The sequence below is a fragment of the Carcharhinus amblyrhynchos genome, chromosome 7 (assembly GCF_965287045.1).
Source record: "Carcharhinus amblyrhynchos chromosome 7, sCarAmb.v2.hapA, whole genome shotgun sequence".
Classification (NCBI taxonomy): domain Eukaryota; kingdom Metazoa; phylum Chordata; class Chondrichthyes; order Carcharhiniformes; family Carcharhinidae; genus Carcharhinus; species Carcharhinus amblyrhynchos.
Window position 1 is genome coordinate 48,974,409 of NC_137330.1, and position 15,261 is coordinate 48,989,669.

A 15,261-nucleotide genomic window follows, 5' to 3' on the forward strand; every position below is an offset into this window, starting at 1 on the left:
CTATGAATCACTTATTTTAGTTTTCCCTAATACCACATCAAGTTTTATATATTCAATATTTGATAAACTTAACTTTTCAATTTCAAACAATTGATAGAAATTGAACATAGTGGTGAGGAGATGTTTACCAAACCAGAGGGAGTTATTTAGTTAGTGTTGTTTCCAAGGGTTCAAGGGCTAGGTACTTGGTCCATGGCTGTTTTTGATCTACATCAACAATTCAGGAACAGAGGGCACAATTTGCAGTTGGAACACAAATTGAAAATATAGGAAGAGAACAACAGGCATTAATAGGACAATGACAGAATGAGTGAATGGGCAGACACAAAGGAGGCAGAATGGTACCTTTTGGGTGTAAGAATAAGAAGAAACAACCCAAGGTTGCATTTCTGCTTTCTTTAACATGTGCCCCAATTTCACACACAGGATCCCCCAGGGATCTGTTCTAGGACCCTTGCTGTTTGTCATTTTCATAAATGACCTAGATGAGGAAGTGGAGGGATGGGTAAGTAAGTTCGCTGATGACACGAAGGTCAGTGGTGTTGTGGATGGTCTGGAAGGATGTCAAAAGTTGCAGCAGGACATAAATAGGATGCAGGACTGGGCGGAGAAGTGGCAGATGGACGCGGATAAATGTGTAGTCGTCCATTTTGGCAGAACCAACGGGATGAACAAGTACACTATCAAGGGCAGGAGTCTTAGTAGTGTTGAAGAGCAGAAGGATCTTGGGGTCCGGGTCCACAGGACTCTTAAATCGGCCTCGCAGGTGGAGGATGTGGTCAAGAAGGCGTATGGTGTACTGGCCTTCATTAATCCAGGGATTGAGTTTAGGAATCCGGAGGTAATGCTGCAACTTTATAAGACCCTTGTCAGGCCTCATTTGGAGCACTGTGCGCAGTTCTGGTCGCCTCACTATAGGAAAGACGTAGAAGCTATTGAAAGGGTACAGAGGAGATTTACAAGGATGTTGCCTGAACTGGGAGGCATGCCTTATGAAGTTAGGTTGAGGGAGCTGGGACTCTTCTCCCTGGAGAGACGAAGGTTGAGAGGCGACCTGATAGAAGTTTATAAAATGTTGAGAGGAATAGATAGGGTGGATTCTCAGAGGCTATTTCCCCGGGTTGAAATGGTCGCTACGAGAGAACACAGATTTAAGGTGCGGGGAGGAAAGTACAGAAGTGATGTTAGGGGTAAGTTTTTCACTCAGAGGGTGGTGAGTGAATGGAATTGGCTGCCGTCAGTGGTGGTGGAGGCGAACTCGCTGGGGTCTTTTAAAAGACTTCTGGATGAGTATATGGGGTTTAATGGGATTGGGGGTTATAGATAGGTCTATAGATTGGTAGGTGTTGATGTGATCGGCGCAACTCGTTGGCCGAAGGGCCTGTTTGTGCTGTAGTGTTCTATGTTCTATATATATATATTACACACATATCCAGATCTGCGGGAAGGATTTGGCAACCATCATTATTCATAGCAACAGTTGCAACCACTCACACATACCACTGACGGTCACATCTGCCTTACATCCTGATTCCTTGATATTTACATATTCTCTTTGAGTGATATTGCAACAGGTATAATTTTAAAGGAATACAAGAACAGAAACCATGGTATGAAGAATTAGGAAAGGCAATACAAGTTCAATGGTACAATTTTATAGGGGGGGTGCACTGACAGAGAACGTGGTAGAACAGGTTAATAAAGCAGTTAATAATGCATTTAGGATTCTAGGATTTATAAGCAGAGATATAAAACACAAAAAGCAGGGAGTTATATTAAACCTATATAAACACTAGTCCACCTCCAGCTGGAACAATGGACTGGATTTTACAGGGTGCCGTATCCCCTGCCCTCCACCTCAAATGTTGGATCGGAACCTGCCCACTGAAAAGCAAGGTGCCCCAGAGGCACTTGACACTGGAAGCTGTGATAATTGCCTGAGGTCAAGACATCCACCCTCATCTAGGAAGGAAGCCCTGATTTGGAAAGCTATGGCTAATCTGATTGGTCAGCAGCTTTGTCATCCTAGCAGCACTAGTTTTGAGTGCTGGCCACTGTGGGGGTTACAGGCAGCCCCCAAATAAGGGGGGGAGGGGTTATAAAGCCAGACTTCAAAGTGTGTCTCAGGTATCACTGAGACCTGGCCGGCAGGCTCCTCTGAAGACAGTGAGGGACTGGACTATCAGATTTGCCCTTTGGTTCCCGACTCTTTGGTCATTGATAATAGAAAAGTAGAATAATCGAGTAATAGTAAATAAAGAGAAACTATCTAAAACCTTTGACTTTAAACACCTGGAAGAAATCTCATCTTGGTCTTGTCAGTTCTAAGAAGAACAACTTTAGCTTATCTAATTTGTCCATGTAATTGCTCTATTTTTTACTCTATTCCAAAACAAATCTGGATGAGTTGCGAAGTGACTGAATGGGCCTGGCCAACAATTGTGGCTTCTGTAGGATTATGAACAGGAACAGAGATGTTTAAGAATATAATGTGACAAACAGTTACTTATTTGAAGACTAAAAATGTAAGATTTAATAACAAACCAGAAAATCGTAATAACACTCTCAAAGTTGCTGTATTATTCCTGTAGTGGTTGAAATTTTCCAAACAACAATTTCTGCGACTGAATAGTGTAAGAATAACACAGTTATTAACAACCTGGCACACATTCTGATATCTATTATCAATGCAGCATTAATCTTACCCTGGCATTAAGGCAGGAGGAATGTATGTCGCATTGTAGTTAGTTATGAGTGTCCCAGCACTACGGGAAGCCATGATTCCACTCACAACGTTTGCCTCGGAAATATTGAGTTTAACAAGATGAATGATAACTTTCTGCTTTGGTTGAATTTTTCTCTCTTGATTTCCTCCGTGCCCTGTGAGCTGTAGCTGTCAGGCGCCGCTGTCCTTGTGTAACAAACTGTTACTAAGCAACAACGCCGCGCTGCCCGCTCACATTGCCTATAATAGGAGCAGGCTGCCTTGTGCTGGTAGCTGGAAGAAATACCGAGCTGAATGTACTGCCCGAGGGAACTCTCCAGCAAGCCCGAGCTCAAAAAGTCTGCTTTACATTGCGTTCAACCTATTTCGAAAATGGCACTCCCTTCCAATAGTCACGCATTTCCTTATTTATTCTTCTGCAATAAAGCGGTATTAATAGCACGTTAGCCATGTTATTACACTAGTCATCCAGTTCAAATTCCACCACAATGGCTGGGGGATTTAAATTCAGTTAATTCTATATATATATGGAATTAAAGAAAGTGGTGAGCATGAAACTACACCACACTTGTGTACACTCATCTGATTCACTAATGTCCTTTTTTTTAAAAACTTGCTCTCCTTTCTTGGGTTGTTATTATATGTGACCCCAGATCCAAAGTAGTTAACCTCAGTTAACTTAAATTGATGCTAAAACATTGAATGTATTCAAGAGATGGCTGGATATAGCACTTGAGGCGAATGGGATCATAGGTCATGGGAGAAAGCAGGATTAGGTTGTTGAGTTGGACGATCAGCCATGATCGTGATGAATGGTGGAGCAAGCTCGAAGAGCCAAATGGCCTGTTCCTTGTCCTATCTTCTATGTTTCTAACTCAGAACTGCTCTGTGAAATGGCCCAGCAAAACATTCAATTGCTCACCACCTATACCAGGACAATTGAGCATGGGCAATGAATGCCCACCTTATCAATGGCACCCCAATCCCGTGAATGAACAAGAAAAAAAACTGCAAGTTTGAGGATTGAGCACAGTCATTCCGCAAAGCGGTCACCCAGTCTAAGTTTAGTACAACACATTAGGGACATTTTAGAACAAGTGACTTGTGCCATGACCCCAGTCTTCCTGCTGTTTGCCATTTCAGTTCACCATCTTGCTCTTATGAACGCATATCTGTCCTTGGCCTGCTGCAAAGTTGCAGTGAAGTCCAATACAAACATGAGAAATAGCACCTCATCTTCCGATTAAGCTTTCTGGACTCAACACTGAATTCAACAACTTCAGACTGTGAACTCTGTCTTCCATGTGGACCCACTTTTTTAATCCAATCTTTTTGTCACAATGCACGGGGCACATGTTCTTTGGTCCTTAACGCTAATATTAACACCTCCTTTGTCTTGTGTCCAGAACACCTATGTCCCAGTCTCTCTTAGCCACTGCCTATTCCTGACTTTATACTTTATTCCACCTGCTCCATCCTCTTAATTTTTTTTACCACCCCTATTCTGCCACCCAACATAACTCGACTCTCAAATGTATAAGTTCAGTTCGTGTAAATTAATGAAATCACATCAGTTCTGAAAGGACTGTAAGGTTACTTAGGCACAACAGGACCCAAAATTGTATTTCCATTATCTTAAGGAAATGTTTTAAGTAATCTGTTTTATATCTGCTCACTGAATCCGATGGAGTATTGGCCATATCTTTGAATTATTTTTTATGGTATCAAAATTAGGAAATATCATTGTTGCATTTTAATGAATAGTGGGGGAGAAATTTGTTCATGTCGTACTGCAACGTTCTATTGTTTCCCTAGAGGCAGGCAGCACTGTGGGCCTCTACCCATACAACACACATTGATTTCATTGAAGAATGTCACACAGCACATACAGGCAGCACAGGTTGCAAATTGTGGCAGTGCCTGTCGCCACCCCAAGACATTGATGTAGTCTGCGCTACATGAACTGCACTGAAAGCAAATGAATTTCTACCCCAGGTGCACCCAATGTGCATAAATGATAATTTGATGGCTACAAATTTAAATTTTTATCCATACCATAAGTTTGTGGCTTTTTGCAGTGCCCTAATCATTTATTTATCTAATCTTCAGTTATTTTGTGCTGTTTTATATTCATCCATGTCACTGAGATTCTCAGGAAATTGTGACATAATTTGAAATGATACGACTAAATTTCAGCACAACTTGCCAGTGACACCTCTGCAGGAAATTTTGGCCCAGCTTAAACTGGGTGTATACTTGTATCGCCAAAAATGCATTCATTTGCAGTCACAGATATAATTGCCAAAGCAATGCATCCAATTGCACCATGCTCAGTGCACAAATCAAACAAAGAACCCTACAAGAGCCTTTTAATATAGCGCTAAGATCCTTTCTCAAGGACTCATATTATGTGTTTAAGTCACACCATCCAGTGTTTGACATTTTACAGAATAATTTCTATTGCTGCTCTCTACCAAGCAATTTATTTACCTACTTTTTTTGTTGATATTCATTTATGCAATTCCCAGATATTGATTTTATTATCAGTATCAAATTCTAAAAGGTAAATCTGAATAACTGATGTTTATTTGTGTGCTATTATCTCCTACTGGAGCTGTTGCATTGACTTACTGTTGGTAGCTGAAGAATCTCATGATTTTCTGGTTTGCCATTAAGAAATCCCTTCAGAGAATGATTTCCTGAGTAATATTGGAAAACTACCCAGAGATAGAGTCATGGAGTGATAGAGATTTACAGCATGGAAACAGGCCCTTCGGCCCAACTTACCCATGCTGCCCTTTTTTTAACCCTGTAAGCTAATCCCAATTGCCTGCATTTGGCCCATATCCCTCTATACCCATTGTACCCAGATAACTATTTAAATGTTTTTTAAAAGACAAAATTGTACCCGCCTCTACTACTACCTCTGACAACTTGTTCCAGACGCTCACCACCTTTCGTGTGAAAAAATTGTCCCTCTGGACACTTCCGTATCTCTCCCCATCTCACCTTAAACCTATGCCCTCTAGTTTTAGATTCCCCTACCTTTGGGAAAAGCTATTGACTATCTAACTAATCCGTGTCCCTCATTATTTTATAGACCTCTATAAGATCACCCCTCAGCTCCTATGCTCCAGAGAAAAAAAGCCCCAGTCTATCCAGCGTCTCCTTATAACTCAATCCATCGAGTCCCAGTAGCACCCTAGTAAATGTTTTCTGCACTCTTTCTAGTTTAATAATAACCTTTCTATAATAGTGACCAGAATTGCACACAGTACTCAAAGCATGGCCTTACCAATGTCTTGTACAACTTCAACAAGACATTCCAACTCCTGTATTCAATATTCTGACCAATGAAACCAAGCATGCTGAATGCCTTCTTCACCACTCTGTCCATCTGTGACTCCACTTCCAAGGAGCTATGAACATGTACTCCCGAGATCTCTTTGTCTGTAACTCTCCCCTACCATTAACTGATTAAGTCCTGCCCTGGTTCAATCTACCAAAATGCATCATCTTGCATTTGTCTTAATTAAACTCCATCTGCCATTCGTCAGCCCATTGGCCCAATTGACCAAGATCCCATTGCAATTGGAGACAACTTTCTTCACAGTACACTATGCCACCAATCTTAATATTATCGGCAAACTTACTAACCATGCCTCCTATATTTTCATCCAAATCATTAATAAAAATGACAAGTAACAGCGGACCCAGCGCTGATCCCTGAGGCACACCACTGGTTACAGACCTCCAGTTTGAAAAACAATCCTCGACAACCACTCTCTGGCTTTGTCAAGGAGTCAATTTTGTATCCATTTAGATGCCTCACTCTGAATCCCGTGAAATTTAACCTTATGCAACAACCTACCATACCTACCTTGTCAAAGGCCTTGCTAAAGTCCATGTAGACAACATCAACTGCACTACCCTCACCAACCTTCTTGGTTACCCCTTCAAAAAACTCAATCAAATTTGTGTGACATGATTTTCCACCCTCATGCTGACTGCCCCCCAATCAGTCCTTGCATCCCTGAATGCCTGTAGATCCTATCTCTCAAAATACCTTCAACAATTTACCCACCACAGATGTGAGGCTTACTGGCCTGTAGTTCCCAGGCTTTTCCCTGTAGCCCTTTTTAAACAAAGGCACAACATTTGCCACTCTCCAATCTTCTGGCACCTCACCCATGACTATCTTAGCATTTTCCATACCCAATAACCTCAGTATTATTTATCAGTGGGAATGAATTAATGCTTCCTTTTGTGATGATATTTGATTTAATAGAGTGGTAATCAAAAGTGGGGAATGTTGGGAATTTTATTTTAAAACAGAAAATACACAATAAATGAAGCGATCTGAATAAGAAAGATAACTAATGTTCCCTTTATCTGAATGCACCTGTTCTAACAAAGGATCTAACAAAATTGGTTAATTAATCTTTCTCTTTCAGATACTGGTTAACCTACTATCCAGGATTGGAGCATAAAAACTAGGCTGATACTCCGGTGAAATATTGCAAGAGACCAGGTGGCATCTTTTTTGTTGACAGTCTGTCCTTCAAAATAATTCACTTCATAAGAACTTTATTTGGAATATTTCTGAGGCACAAAATGCAAATATTTATTTTAACTTTCATTTCTGCTGCTTTATATTATTATGATTTGTAAAGCATAATAAAGTTTTAGGCTGGGATAAAGACACTTTACCTGAATGCATGAAGCATTCGGAACAAAGTGAATGAGCTGGTGGCGCAGATCAGCACAAATGAATATGATCTGGTGGCCATTACGGAAACGTGGTTGCAGGGTGACAGGGACTGGGAGCTGAATGTCCAGGGGTATCAAGTGTTTAGGAAGGATAGACGGGAGGAAAAAGAGGGTGGGGTAGCTCTGCTGATTAAGGATAATATCAGGGTGGTAGTAAGGGAAGATATAGGCTCCAAAGAGCAGAACATGGAATCGTTGTGGGTGGAGATAAGGAACAGCAAGGGGAGGAAGATGAACATAAGAACATAAGAACATAAGAAATAGGAGCAGGAGTAGGCCATCTAGCCCTTCGAGCCTGCCCCGCCATTCAATAAGATCATGGCTGATCTGTCGTGGCTCAGTTCCACTTTCCCGCCCTCTCCCCATAACCCTTAATCCCCTCTTTTATCAAGAACCCATCATGTGGTCTAAAGGCCCCCAAATAATAACTTGGAGGTGGGGCGGGCTATAAATAAACAAATAAACGATGCGCGCAGAAATGGAGCAGCGATAATTATGGGGGATTTCAATCTGCATATTGATTGGTTGACCCAAGTCGGACGCGGTGGGCTTGAGGAAGAGTTCTTGGAATGCTGTCGGGATAGTTTCCTTGAACAGTTTGTGACGGAACCAACGAGGGAGCGAGCTATCTTAGATCTGTGTTGTGTAACAAGGCAGGAAGAATTAGGGATCTTGTTGTGAGGGATCCTCTTGGGACAAGCGATCATTGTATGGTTGAGTTATTGATGCAGATGGAGGATGAGAAAGTAGGATCCCGGACCTGTGTCCTCTGTTTGAACACAGGGGAGTACAATAGGATGAGAGAGGAATTGGCAAATGTAGACTGGGGGCGTAGATTGGTTGGTAGGACTGCTGAGGAACAGTGGAGGATCTTTAAGGAGATCTTTTTCAGTGCTCAGCAGAAATATATTCCGATGGTAAAGAAGGAATGTAGGAGAAGGGATAACCAGCCGTGGTTATCGAAGGAAATAAAGGAGAGTATTAAATGAAAAGCTGATGCATTTAGAGTGGCTAAAAGTAGTGGGCGATTAGAAGATTGGGAGAGGTTTAAAAATCAACAAAGAATGACTGAGAAGTTGATAAAGAAAGGAAGGATAGACTATGAAGCTAAACTAGCACTAAATATAAAAAAGGACAGTAAGAGTTCTTACAAATATATAAAGAAGAGGGGGCTGGCTAGAATGAATGTTGGACCCTTAGAGGATGAGAGGGGGGATTTAGTGGTGGGAGATGAGGAAATGGCGGAGGCCTTAAATAAGTTTTTTGCCTCGGTCTTCACGGAGGAGGACGCGAATAGTTTGCTGGATATTAAAGATGGAAGGATGGTAGGAGTTGAGGGCCTGAATGCGATTACTGTCACTAGAGAGGTAGTGCTTGATAGACTAACAGGACTGATGGTGGACAAGTCCGCAGGACCAGATGGAATGCATCCCAGGGTTCTGAAGGACATGGCAGAGGTGATAGTAGCCGCCTTAGTGATTATTTACCAAACTTCGCTGGATTCTGGGGAAGTGCCAGAAGATTGGAAAATGGCTAATGTTACACCGCTGTTTAAAAAAGGTAGCAGGCAAAAGGCAGGGAATTATAGGCCAGTTAGTTTAACATCTGTAGTTGGAAAAATGCTTGAATCCGTCATCAAAGAAGAAATAGCGAGGCACCTAGAAAAGAATGGTTTGACAGAGCAGATGCAGCACGGATTCATTAAGGGGAAGTCATGTTTGACAAATTTATTGGATTTCTATGAGGATGTGACTAGTGCGGTAGACAGAGGAGAACCGGTGGATGTGGTGTTTCTCGATTTTCAAAAGGCGTTTGATAAGGTGCCACATAAAAGGTTGCTTCAGAAGGTTAGGGGGCATGGAGTTGGGGGTAAGGTGTTAGCGTGGGTAGAGGATTGGTTGTCTTATAGGAGGCAGAGAGTTGGTATCAATGGGTGCTATTCTGATTGGCAGTTGGTGACTAGTGGAGTGCCACAGGGATCGGTGCTGGGGCCTCAGCTATTTACCATTTATAAAAATGATCTGGAGGAGGGGGCTGAGTGTAGGGTAACAAAATTTGCTGATGACACAAAGATGAGTGGAAAAGCAACTTGTGCGGAGGGTGTGGAAAGTCTGCAGAGGGATCTGGATAGGCTGAGCAAGTGGGCGAGGACCTGGCAGATGGAGTACAATGTTAGCAAGTGTGAGGTTATCCACCAGCAGAAATAATAGTAGGAGGGATTACTATTTAAAGGGCGAAAAGCTGCAGCATGCTACGGTGCAGAGGGACCTGGGGGTCCTTGTGCATGAGTCGCAAAAACCCAGTCTGCAGGTGCAGCAGGTGATCAAGAAGGCGAATGGGATGTTGGCCTTTATAGCGAGGGGGATAGAATATAAAAGCAGGGAGGTCTTGCTGCAACTGTACAGGGCAGTGGTGAGGCCGCAGCTGGAGTACTGTGTGCCGTTTTGGTCGCCGCACTTGCGCAAGGATATTTTGGCCTTGGAGGGAGAGCAGAGGAGGTTCACTAGGCTGATACCGGAGATGAGGGGGTTAGACTATGAAGAGAGACTAAATAGACTGGGTCTGTACTCATTGGAGTTTAGAAGGATGAGGGGGGATCTTATAGAGCCATATAAGATAATGAAGGGGATGGATAGGGTAAAGGTAGAGAGATTTTTCCCGCTTAGAAAGGACAGCAGGACTAGAGGGCACAGCCTCAAGGGGCAGGGCAGTTTAGAATGGAGTTGAGGGGGAGCTTCTTCACTCAAAGGGTGGTGAATCTCTGGAATTCTCTGCCCGTTGAAGGGTGGAGGCTACCTCGCTAAATATATTTAAGTCACAGGTAGATAGGTTTTTGACAGACAAGGGAATTAAGGTTATGGGGAGAGGGCAGGAATGTGGAACTGATCCACTTCCGATCAGCCATGATCTTATTGAATGGGGGGGCAGGCTCGAAGGGCTAGATGGCCTACTCCTGCTCCTATTTCTTATGTTCTTATGTTCTTATAACTTAGGAGACAGACTAGGCATTGCTATAAGAAATGGTTTAAAGTTTGTTCCCAAGATTTTGCAGGGCATCACAGTGGTCATCATTTCATCCATCATGGCAAAACTTGAGCTTGTCAGTGAATTGCACGCTGATTGGTGTCTCACAGTGCCTGTGTGGCTAATGTTTCTGTTCCAACGGGTGGCAGAACCACCCTGGGCAATGCAGCACAGGGTCTCAATTGTGGGATGCAGGTGCCAACAGATTGCTTAAGATTTGGCAAGTGACAGAATCTAGCTCAACGGACCTACATTTCTTTATCTACAACGGTTGATAGATAGTGGGGAGGGAGGGCGGGGTGGGATGTAAAGCAATTAGAGCAGCATTTTGGGCACAGGGGCCAAGTGTGGTATTTTAGGATTCAAGGATTTTATCGGCTGTCGTTGTCACCTCCACTTCTCAGTTATTGATGTCCAAGGGGGAAGCTAACAGAGCTTTTTTGAGACATTGTTTAATTTCATTATTTGCACATTTATAATACCTGAACATTAATTATTTGTTTGCACATTTTAAGTTACATTTTATAAACAGAGTTTCGTGTTTCCACTTTTTGAATAACTGCCGACGTTTCATTTTTGTATTTACATAATGCTGAATAATTTTGAATGTGCATAGTTTTGAATAAACTTATCCACTCCAATTGATCATGAAAGGAAAAAAACAAGCATTTACTGGAACGTGAACAAGGAACAAATAGATCTATGTCTTGAACTGCAAAATTCTTTTAACACTAACAATTAGAGATTGTAATTAAACTCTTTTGATTTTTTAAAATATCAGTATCCAAGAATTTTACTCCTTCACTACAGAACTGGGGTGAGGTGGGGATTGATGTATATGAGGTGGTGTTTATTACACAATGGTAGGCTGAAAGAGCTGAGATCTGACAGCCCTTCCCCATTGAGCTGTTCCCAAAGCACAACCTTAAGCTCGTCCAACTTCTCTCCTAAGATGTCCACACCTTGTTCAAGACTGACATTAAGCAAAGCACAGTACATGGATGTGATCCTGACTGTTCTCTTTCAGAAAAACTGCTGTGTTCCCCCAGATCTGTCCAAACACCTGAAGTGACTCTCCCAGACTTCAGTGACCTTCTCCATAACCTGGCAATATGGGTTTCGTTAACTTTCGCCTTCACCTCGGTATACGTTTGAAATTGTGTCATCAGCCATGGAAGCAGGGACAGATTTTATTCCAATTATCCCATCATCAGGTCAATCAACCTCCTCAAATATGGAAGATCTGTCAGATTTCCTCACTGTTAGAACATTATGGATTAATACTGTGTTCACTGGATTGTCATGGAGAATTTACAGACCAAGCACCACAAACAACCTGAGGACAACCTGCTCAGGCAATTCTGAATTCCCATCGGGATCTTCCATGCCTTGAGTGCCAAAAATTGCCTTGAACATATTGACAAATCTATTTATTCAATGAAACTCTAACAACATCTGTCGTTTCCCCCTGAGTGTTAAATCAAAGTCAATAAAGTCACTCACCTTAAGGACATGCATCAGTCACCTGCCAAATGTTGGCCTTCATTGTTCCATGAATGTTCTGGCCTAGGCTCTGGTTTCTGTTTGATGGCTAGAATGAGCTACTCTAATAGAAAGTTAAAGCTGATATAAGCTTCATCAACAGTCAAGACCTTAGGTCTTCCCTAAATGAATCAGAGAACTAGCCATAGCTGACTTGGTGAAGCGTAGGCAGTTCATGACCTGAATCATTTTTCTGGCATTTCTTCATAAATTAACTGAGGCCTACAAACACGATTGGGGTTATTATGGATAGGGTAAGATCTCTGCTAATGTTCTATGAACTGTGAGTCTCTGCACTTCTTTTTCCTCCATTAATACAAAGATGAGCGGGTCAGGGAAATGCACCATCTTAAATTCTTCATCAAAACAACAAGAATAATCAAAGCAGAAAATCCTAGCAATGAAACAACTATAGCTCTAATTTATATAGCTCAATTTAAAACAACTATTATCACTAGATCTGTACTTTGCTGAAATGATTGCTGGTCACTAAAGGTAGGATGAAATCACATGACTATGGGTGCCTGCTGCAATCTCTGCATCCCTGAAAACTATTGCAGTTTGATGGTCCTTTTCAACAGGGCACACCTGGTAGAAATTTGCTTTCCCTAATGTTTGTCAAAAACCTTCAGCCTCATCCGCAGCTGAGTTCTCTGGTGCTGCTGCAGTCAGTGGAGTTTTGGATGAGCATCAAACTCTCCATTCCCGCTGACAGTGGGACAGGAATGAACGGGATCAGAAATCCTGCCTATTGTGTGTTGTACCTTGGGACTATGCAGAGATGACAAATAATGGTTTCTGTTTCTAAACAAGAGCTTTATTTGCAAGCACTTTTTTAAAATGTCTGCCCTTGTGCTTACAGCTTGCTACTTTCAGCTTAGTTTCTGTTTCCCTAACCATACCCAGCCTTGACTAACAACACACACGCAACAGTTAAAAGACACACACAATTAAACATGGAAGAATTCAATACTAGCCCCCTTCCCCCCTACATCGTGAGTGATTCGTTCGTCGTTCATGCTTTCAAATATAACTCTTGGTTATGAGAATTAAAGTTTTGGCTATGGGAAATGATGTAAATGCAACTAAAATAGGCTTGGAGTTTATTATTCTTAAAAGGTTGGGGCCATGTTGATTTAAGAACTGGACAGTTAGAAATGTAAGACTGTAAACAGTGGTGAGCAAACTTACTGAAAAATTTGAGACATTGGGTGAGATTCTCTGGTCTCCCCTCAGCATTTTTCTTGGCGGTGAGAAGGGACACACCGTGACTGCTAGTGGGTCCAGAAAATCTGCTGGCATGAATAGCCAGATTATTCTGATTATTCTCTAAATGAGGATACAGAAGGCTGAGAAGATGCTAAGAGTGTCCATTAAATGATCAGAATGTGAGAATGCAGGACAGATTGTTAAAGGATTGTCTGAGGAATGTGGCTGTTGCACTGAAGTGGGTGGACAGGAGGAGGGTGTGGAAAAAAGGAGAGCTGGAATGGAGAAGTGGATAAATAGAAGTGAAAGAGAAGAATGAATGAGATGAAACGAAATGGAACAAAATAAATGGAAATGGGCTGAAGGTGGAGGGGAGAATTCATGCTCTGAAGTTGTTGAACTCAATGTTCAGTCCAGAAGGCTGTAAAGCGCTGAATCAGAAGATGAGGTACTGTTCCTCCAGTTTGCATTGGGGTTCGCTGGAACATTGCAAAAGGCCAAGGATGGACATGTGGACAGGAGAGCAGGGTGGTGTGTTGAAGTGACATGCAACAGGAAGGTCTGGGTCCTGCTTGCAGACGGACTGAAGGTGTTCAGCAAAGCGGTCACCCAGTCTACGTTTGGTCTCTCTGATGTAGAGTAGACCACATTGGGAGCAACAAAAGTAATGGACCAGATTGAAGGAGGTGCATGTGCACCTGAAAGGGGTGTTTAGGACCAGGGATGGTGAGCAGGGAGGAAATAAAGGGACAGGTGTTAGGCCTTCTATGATTGTGTGGGAAGGTGCTATGGACAGGGGGTGAGGCGTTGGGTATGACGGAGGACTGGACCAGAGTGTTCCAGAGAAAATGATCACTGCAGAATGCTGACAGGAGGTGATGAGGGAAGATGTGTTGGGTAATGGCATCATGCTGGAGTTGGCGGAAATGGTGGATGATGATCCTTTGAATGCGGAGACTGGTGGGCTGAAAAATGAGTAGATGGTGGAACCTATCCTGTTTCTGGGAGCGAGGGAAGGGGGCAAGAGCAGTGATTAGTTGGACGTGGTTGAGAGCTTTGTCAACCACAGTGGGTGGAAAACCATGATTGAAGAAAAAGGAAGACATATCAGCAGCACTATCTGGGAAAGTGGCATTATCAGAACAGATGCAGCAGAGGCAAACAAACTGAGAGAATGGGATGGAGTCCTTACAGGATGTAGGGTGTGAAGAGCTGTAGTCAAAGTAGTTATGGAAGTCGGGGGGGGGGGGGGGGGGCGCCTTTAATGGATACTACTGGACAGTTTATCACCAGATACAGAGACAGAGAGGTCAAGGAAGCAAAGAGATGTGTCAGAAGTCAACGATGTAAAGGTAATAGAGGGGTGGAAATTGGAAGGAAAATTGATAATTTTTTCTAGGTCTAGACAAGAGCATGAAGTGGCACCGATATAGTCATCAATGTACCGATAAAGGAGTTGTGGAAGGGGGGAGGAATAGAACTGTAACAGAGAAAGCTCCACATAAACCATAAAGAGACAGGCATAACTAGATCTGCATGGGTCTACTCTAAACACAACCAGGCAGGATGAACAAAGCACACACAACTATTTACAGCCACACACAATTAAGAGCTGAGCAATTGAAAATTTGAATAATACACCCATTATTTCAACCCATGACCCAATTTCATCCAGTCTGTGCTGATAAAGTTAGTGCAAGCCAGCAGAAATCCTGGGCCACAGTATGCAAATAATTAAATGGAGTTGATTGATGAGATGGGTAAGAATTTGCAAAAGTATTTATTTCAGTTATGGAACAATAATTCAGCATTAGCTGTTTCCTAATTATTAATTTACAGTCATGGTAAATGTATGAAATTGCTATAAATAGGTGGTATTAGCTTTGGATTAGACTTCTGGATAACAAGTTACATGAGTTAAACTGTTGAACAAGTATATACTCATAGATAGCACTATTTCCAGAGTTTATACAATCTTATCCTTACAAATT

The 15,261-nt window shown here is 42.3% G+C and overlaps 1 protein-coding gene across 1 annotated transcript in view; it reads right to left on the bottom strand.

Moving 5' to 3' along the window:
• The window catches only part of cimip2c (ciliary microtubule inner protein 2C), a 30,245-nt gene extending 27,374 nt beyond the window's left edge, over positions 1 to 2,871 (bottom strand). Inside the window, exon 1 of the mRNA XM_080193266.1 lies at positions 2,706 to 2,871. Within this exon, the coding sequence (XP_080049392.1) occupies positions 2,706 to 2,779 (74 nt within the window). The 5' untranslated portion in view covers positions 2,780 to 2,871. The remainder of the gene's footprint in view (positions 1 to 2,705) is intronic.
• Between the last annotated feature and the right edge of the window lie 12,390 nt (positions 2,872 to 15,261).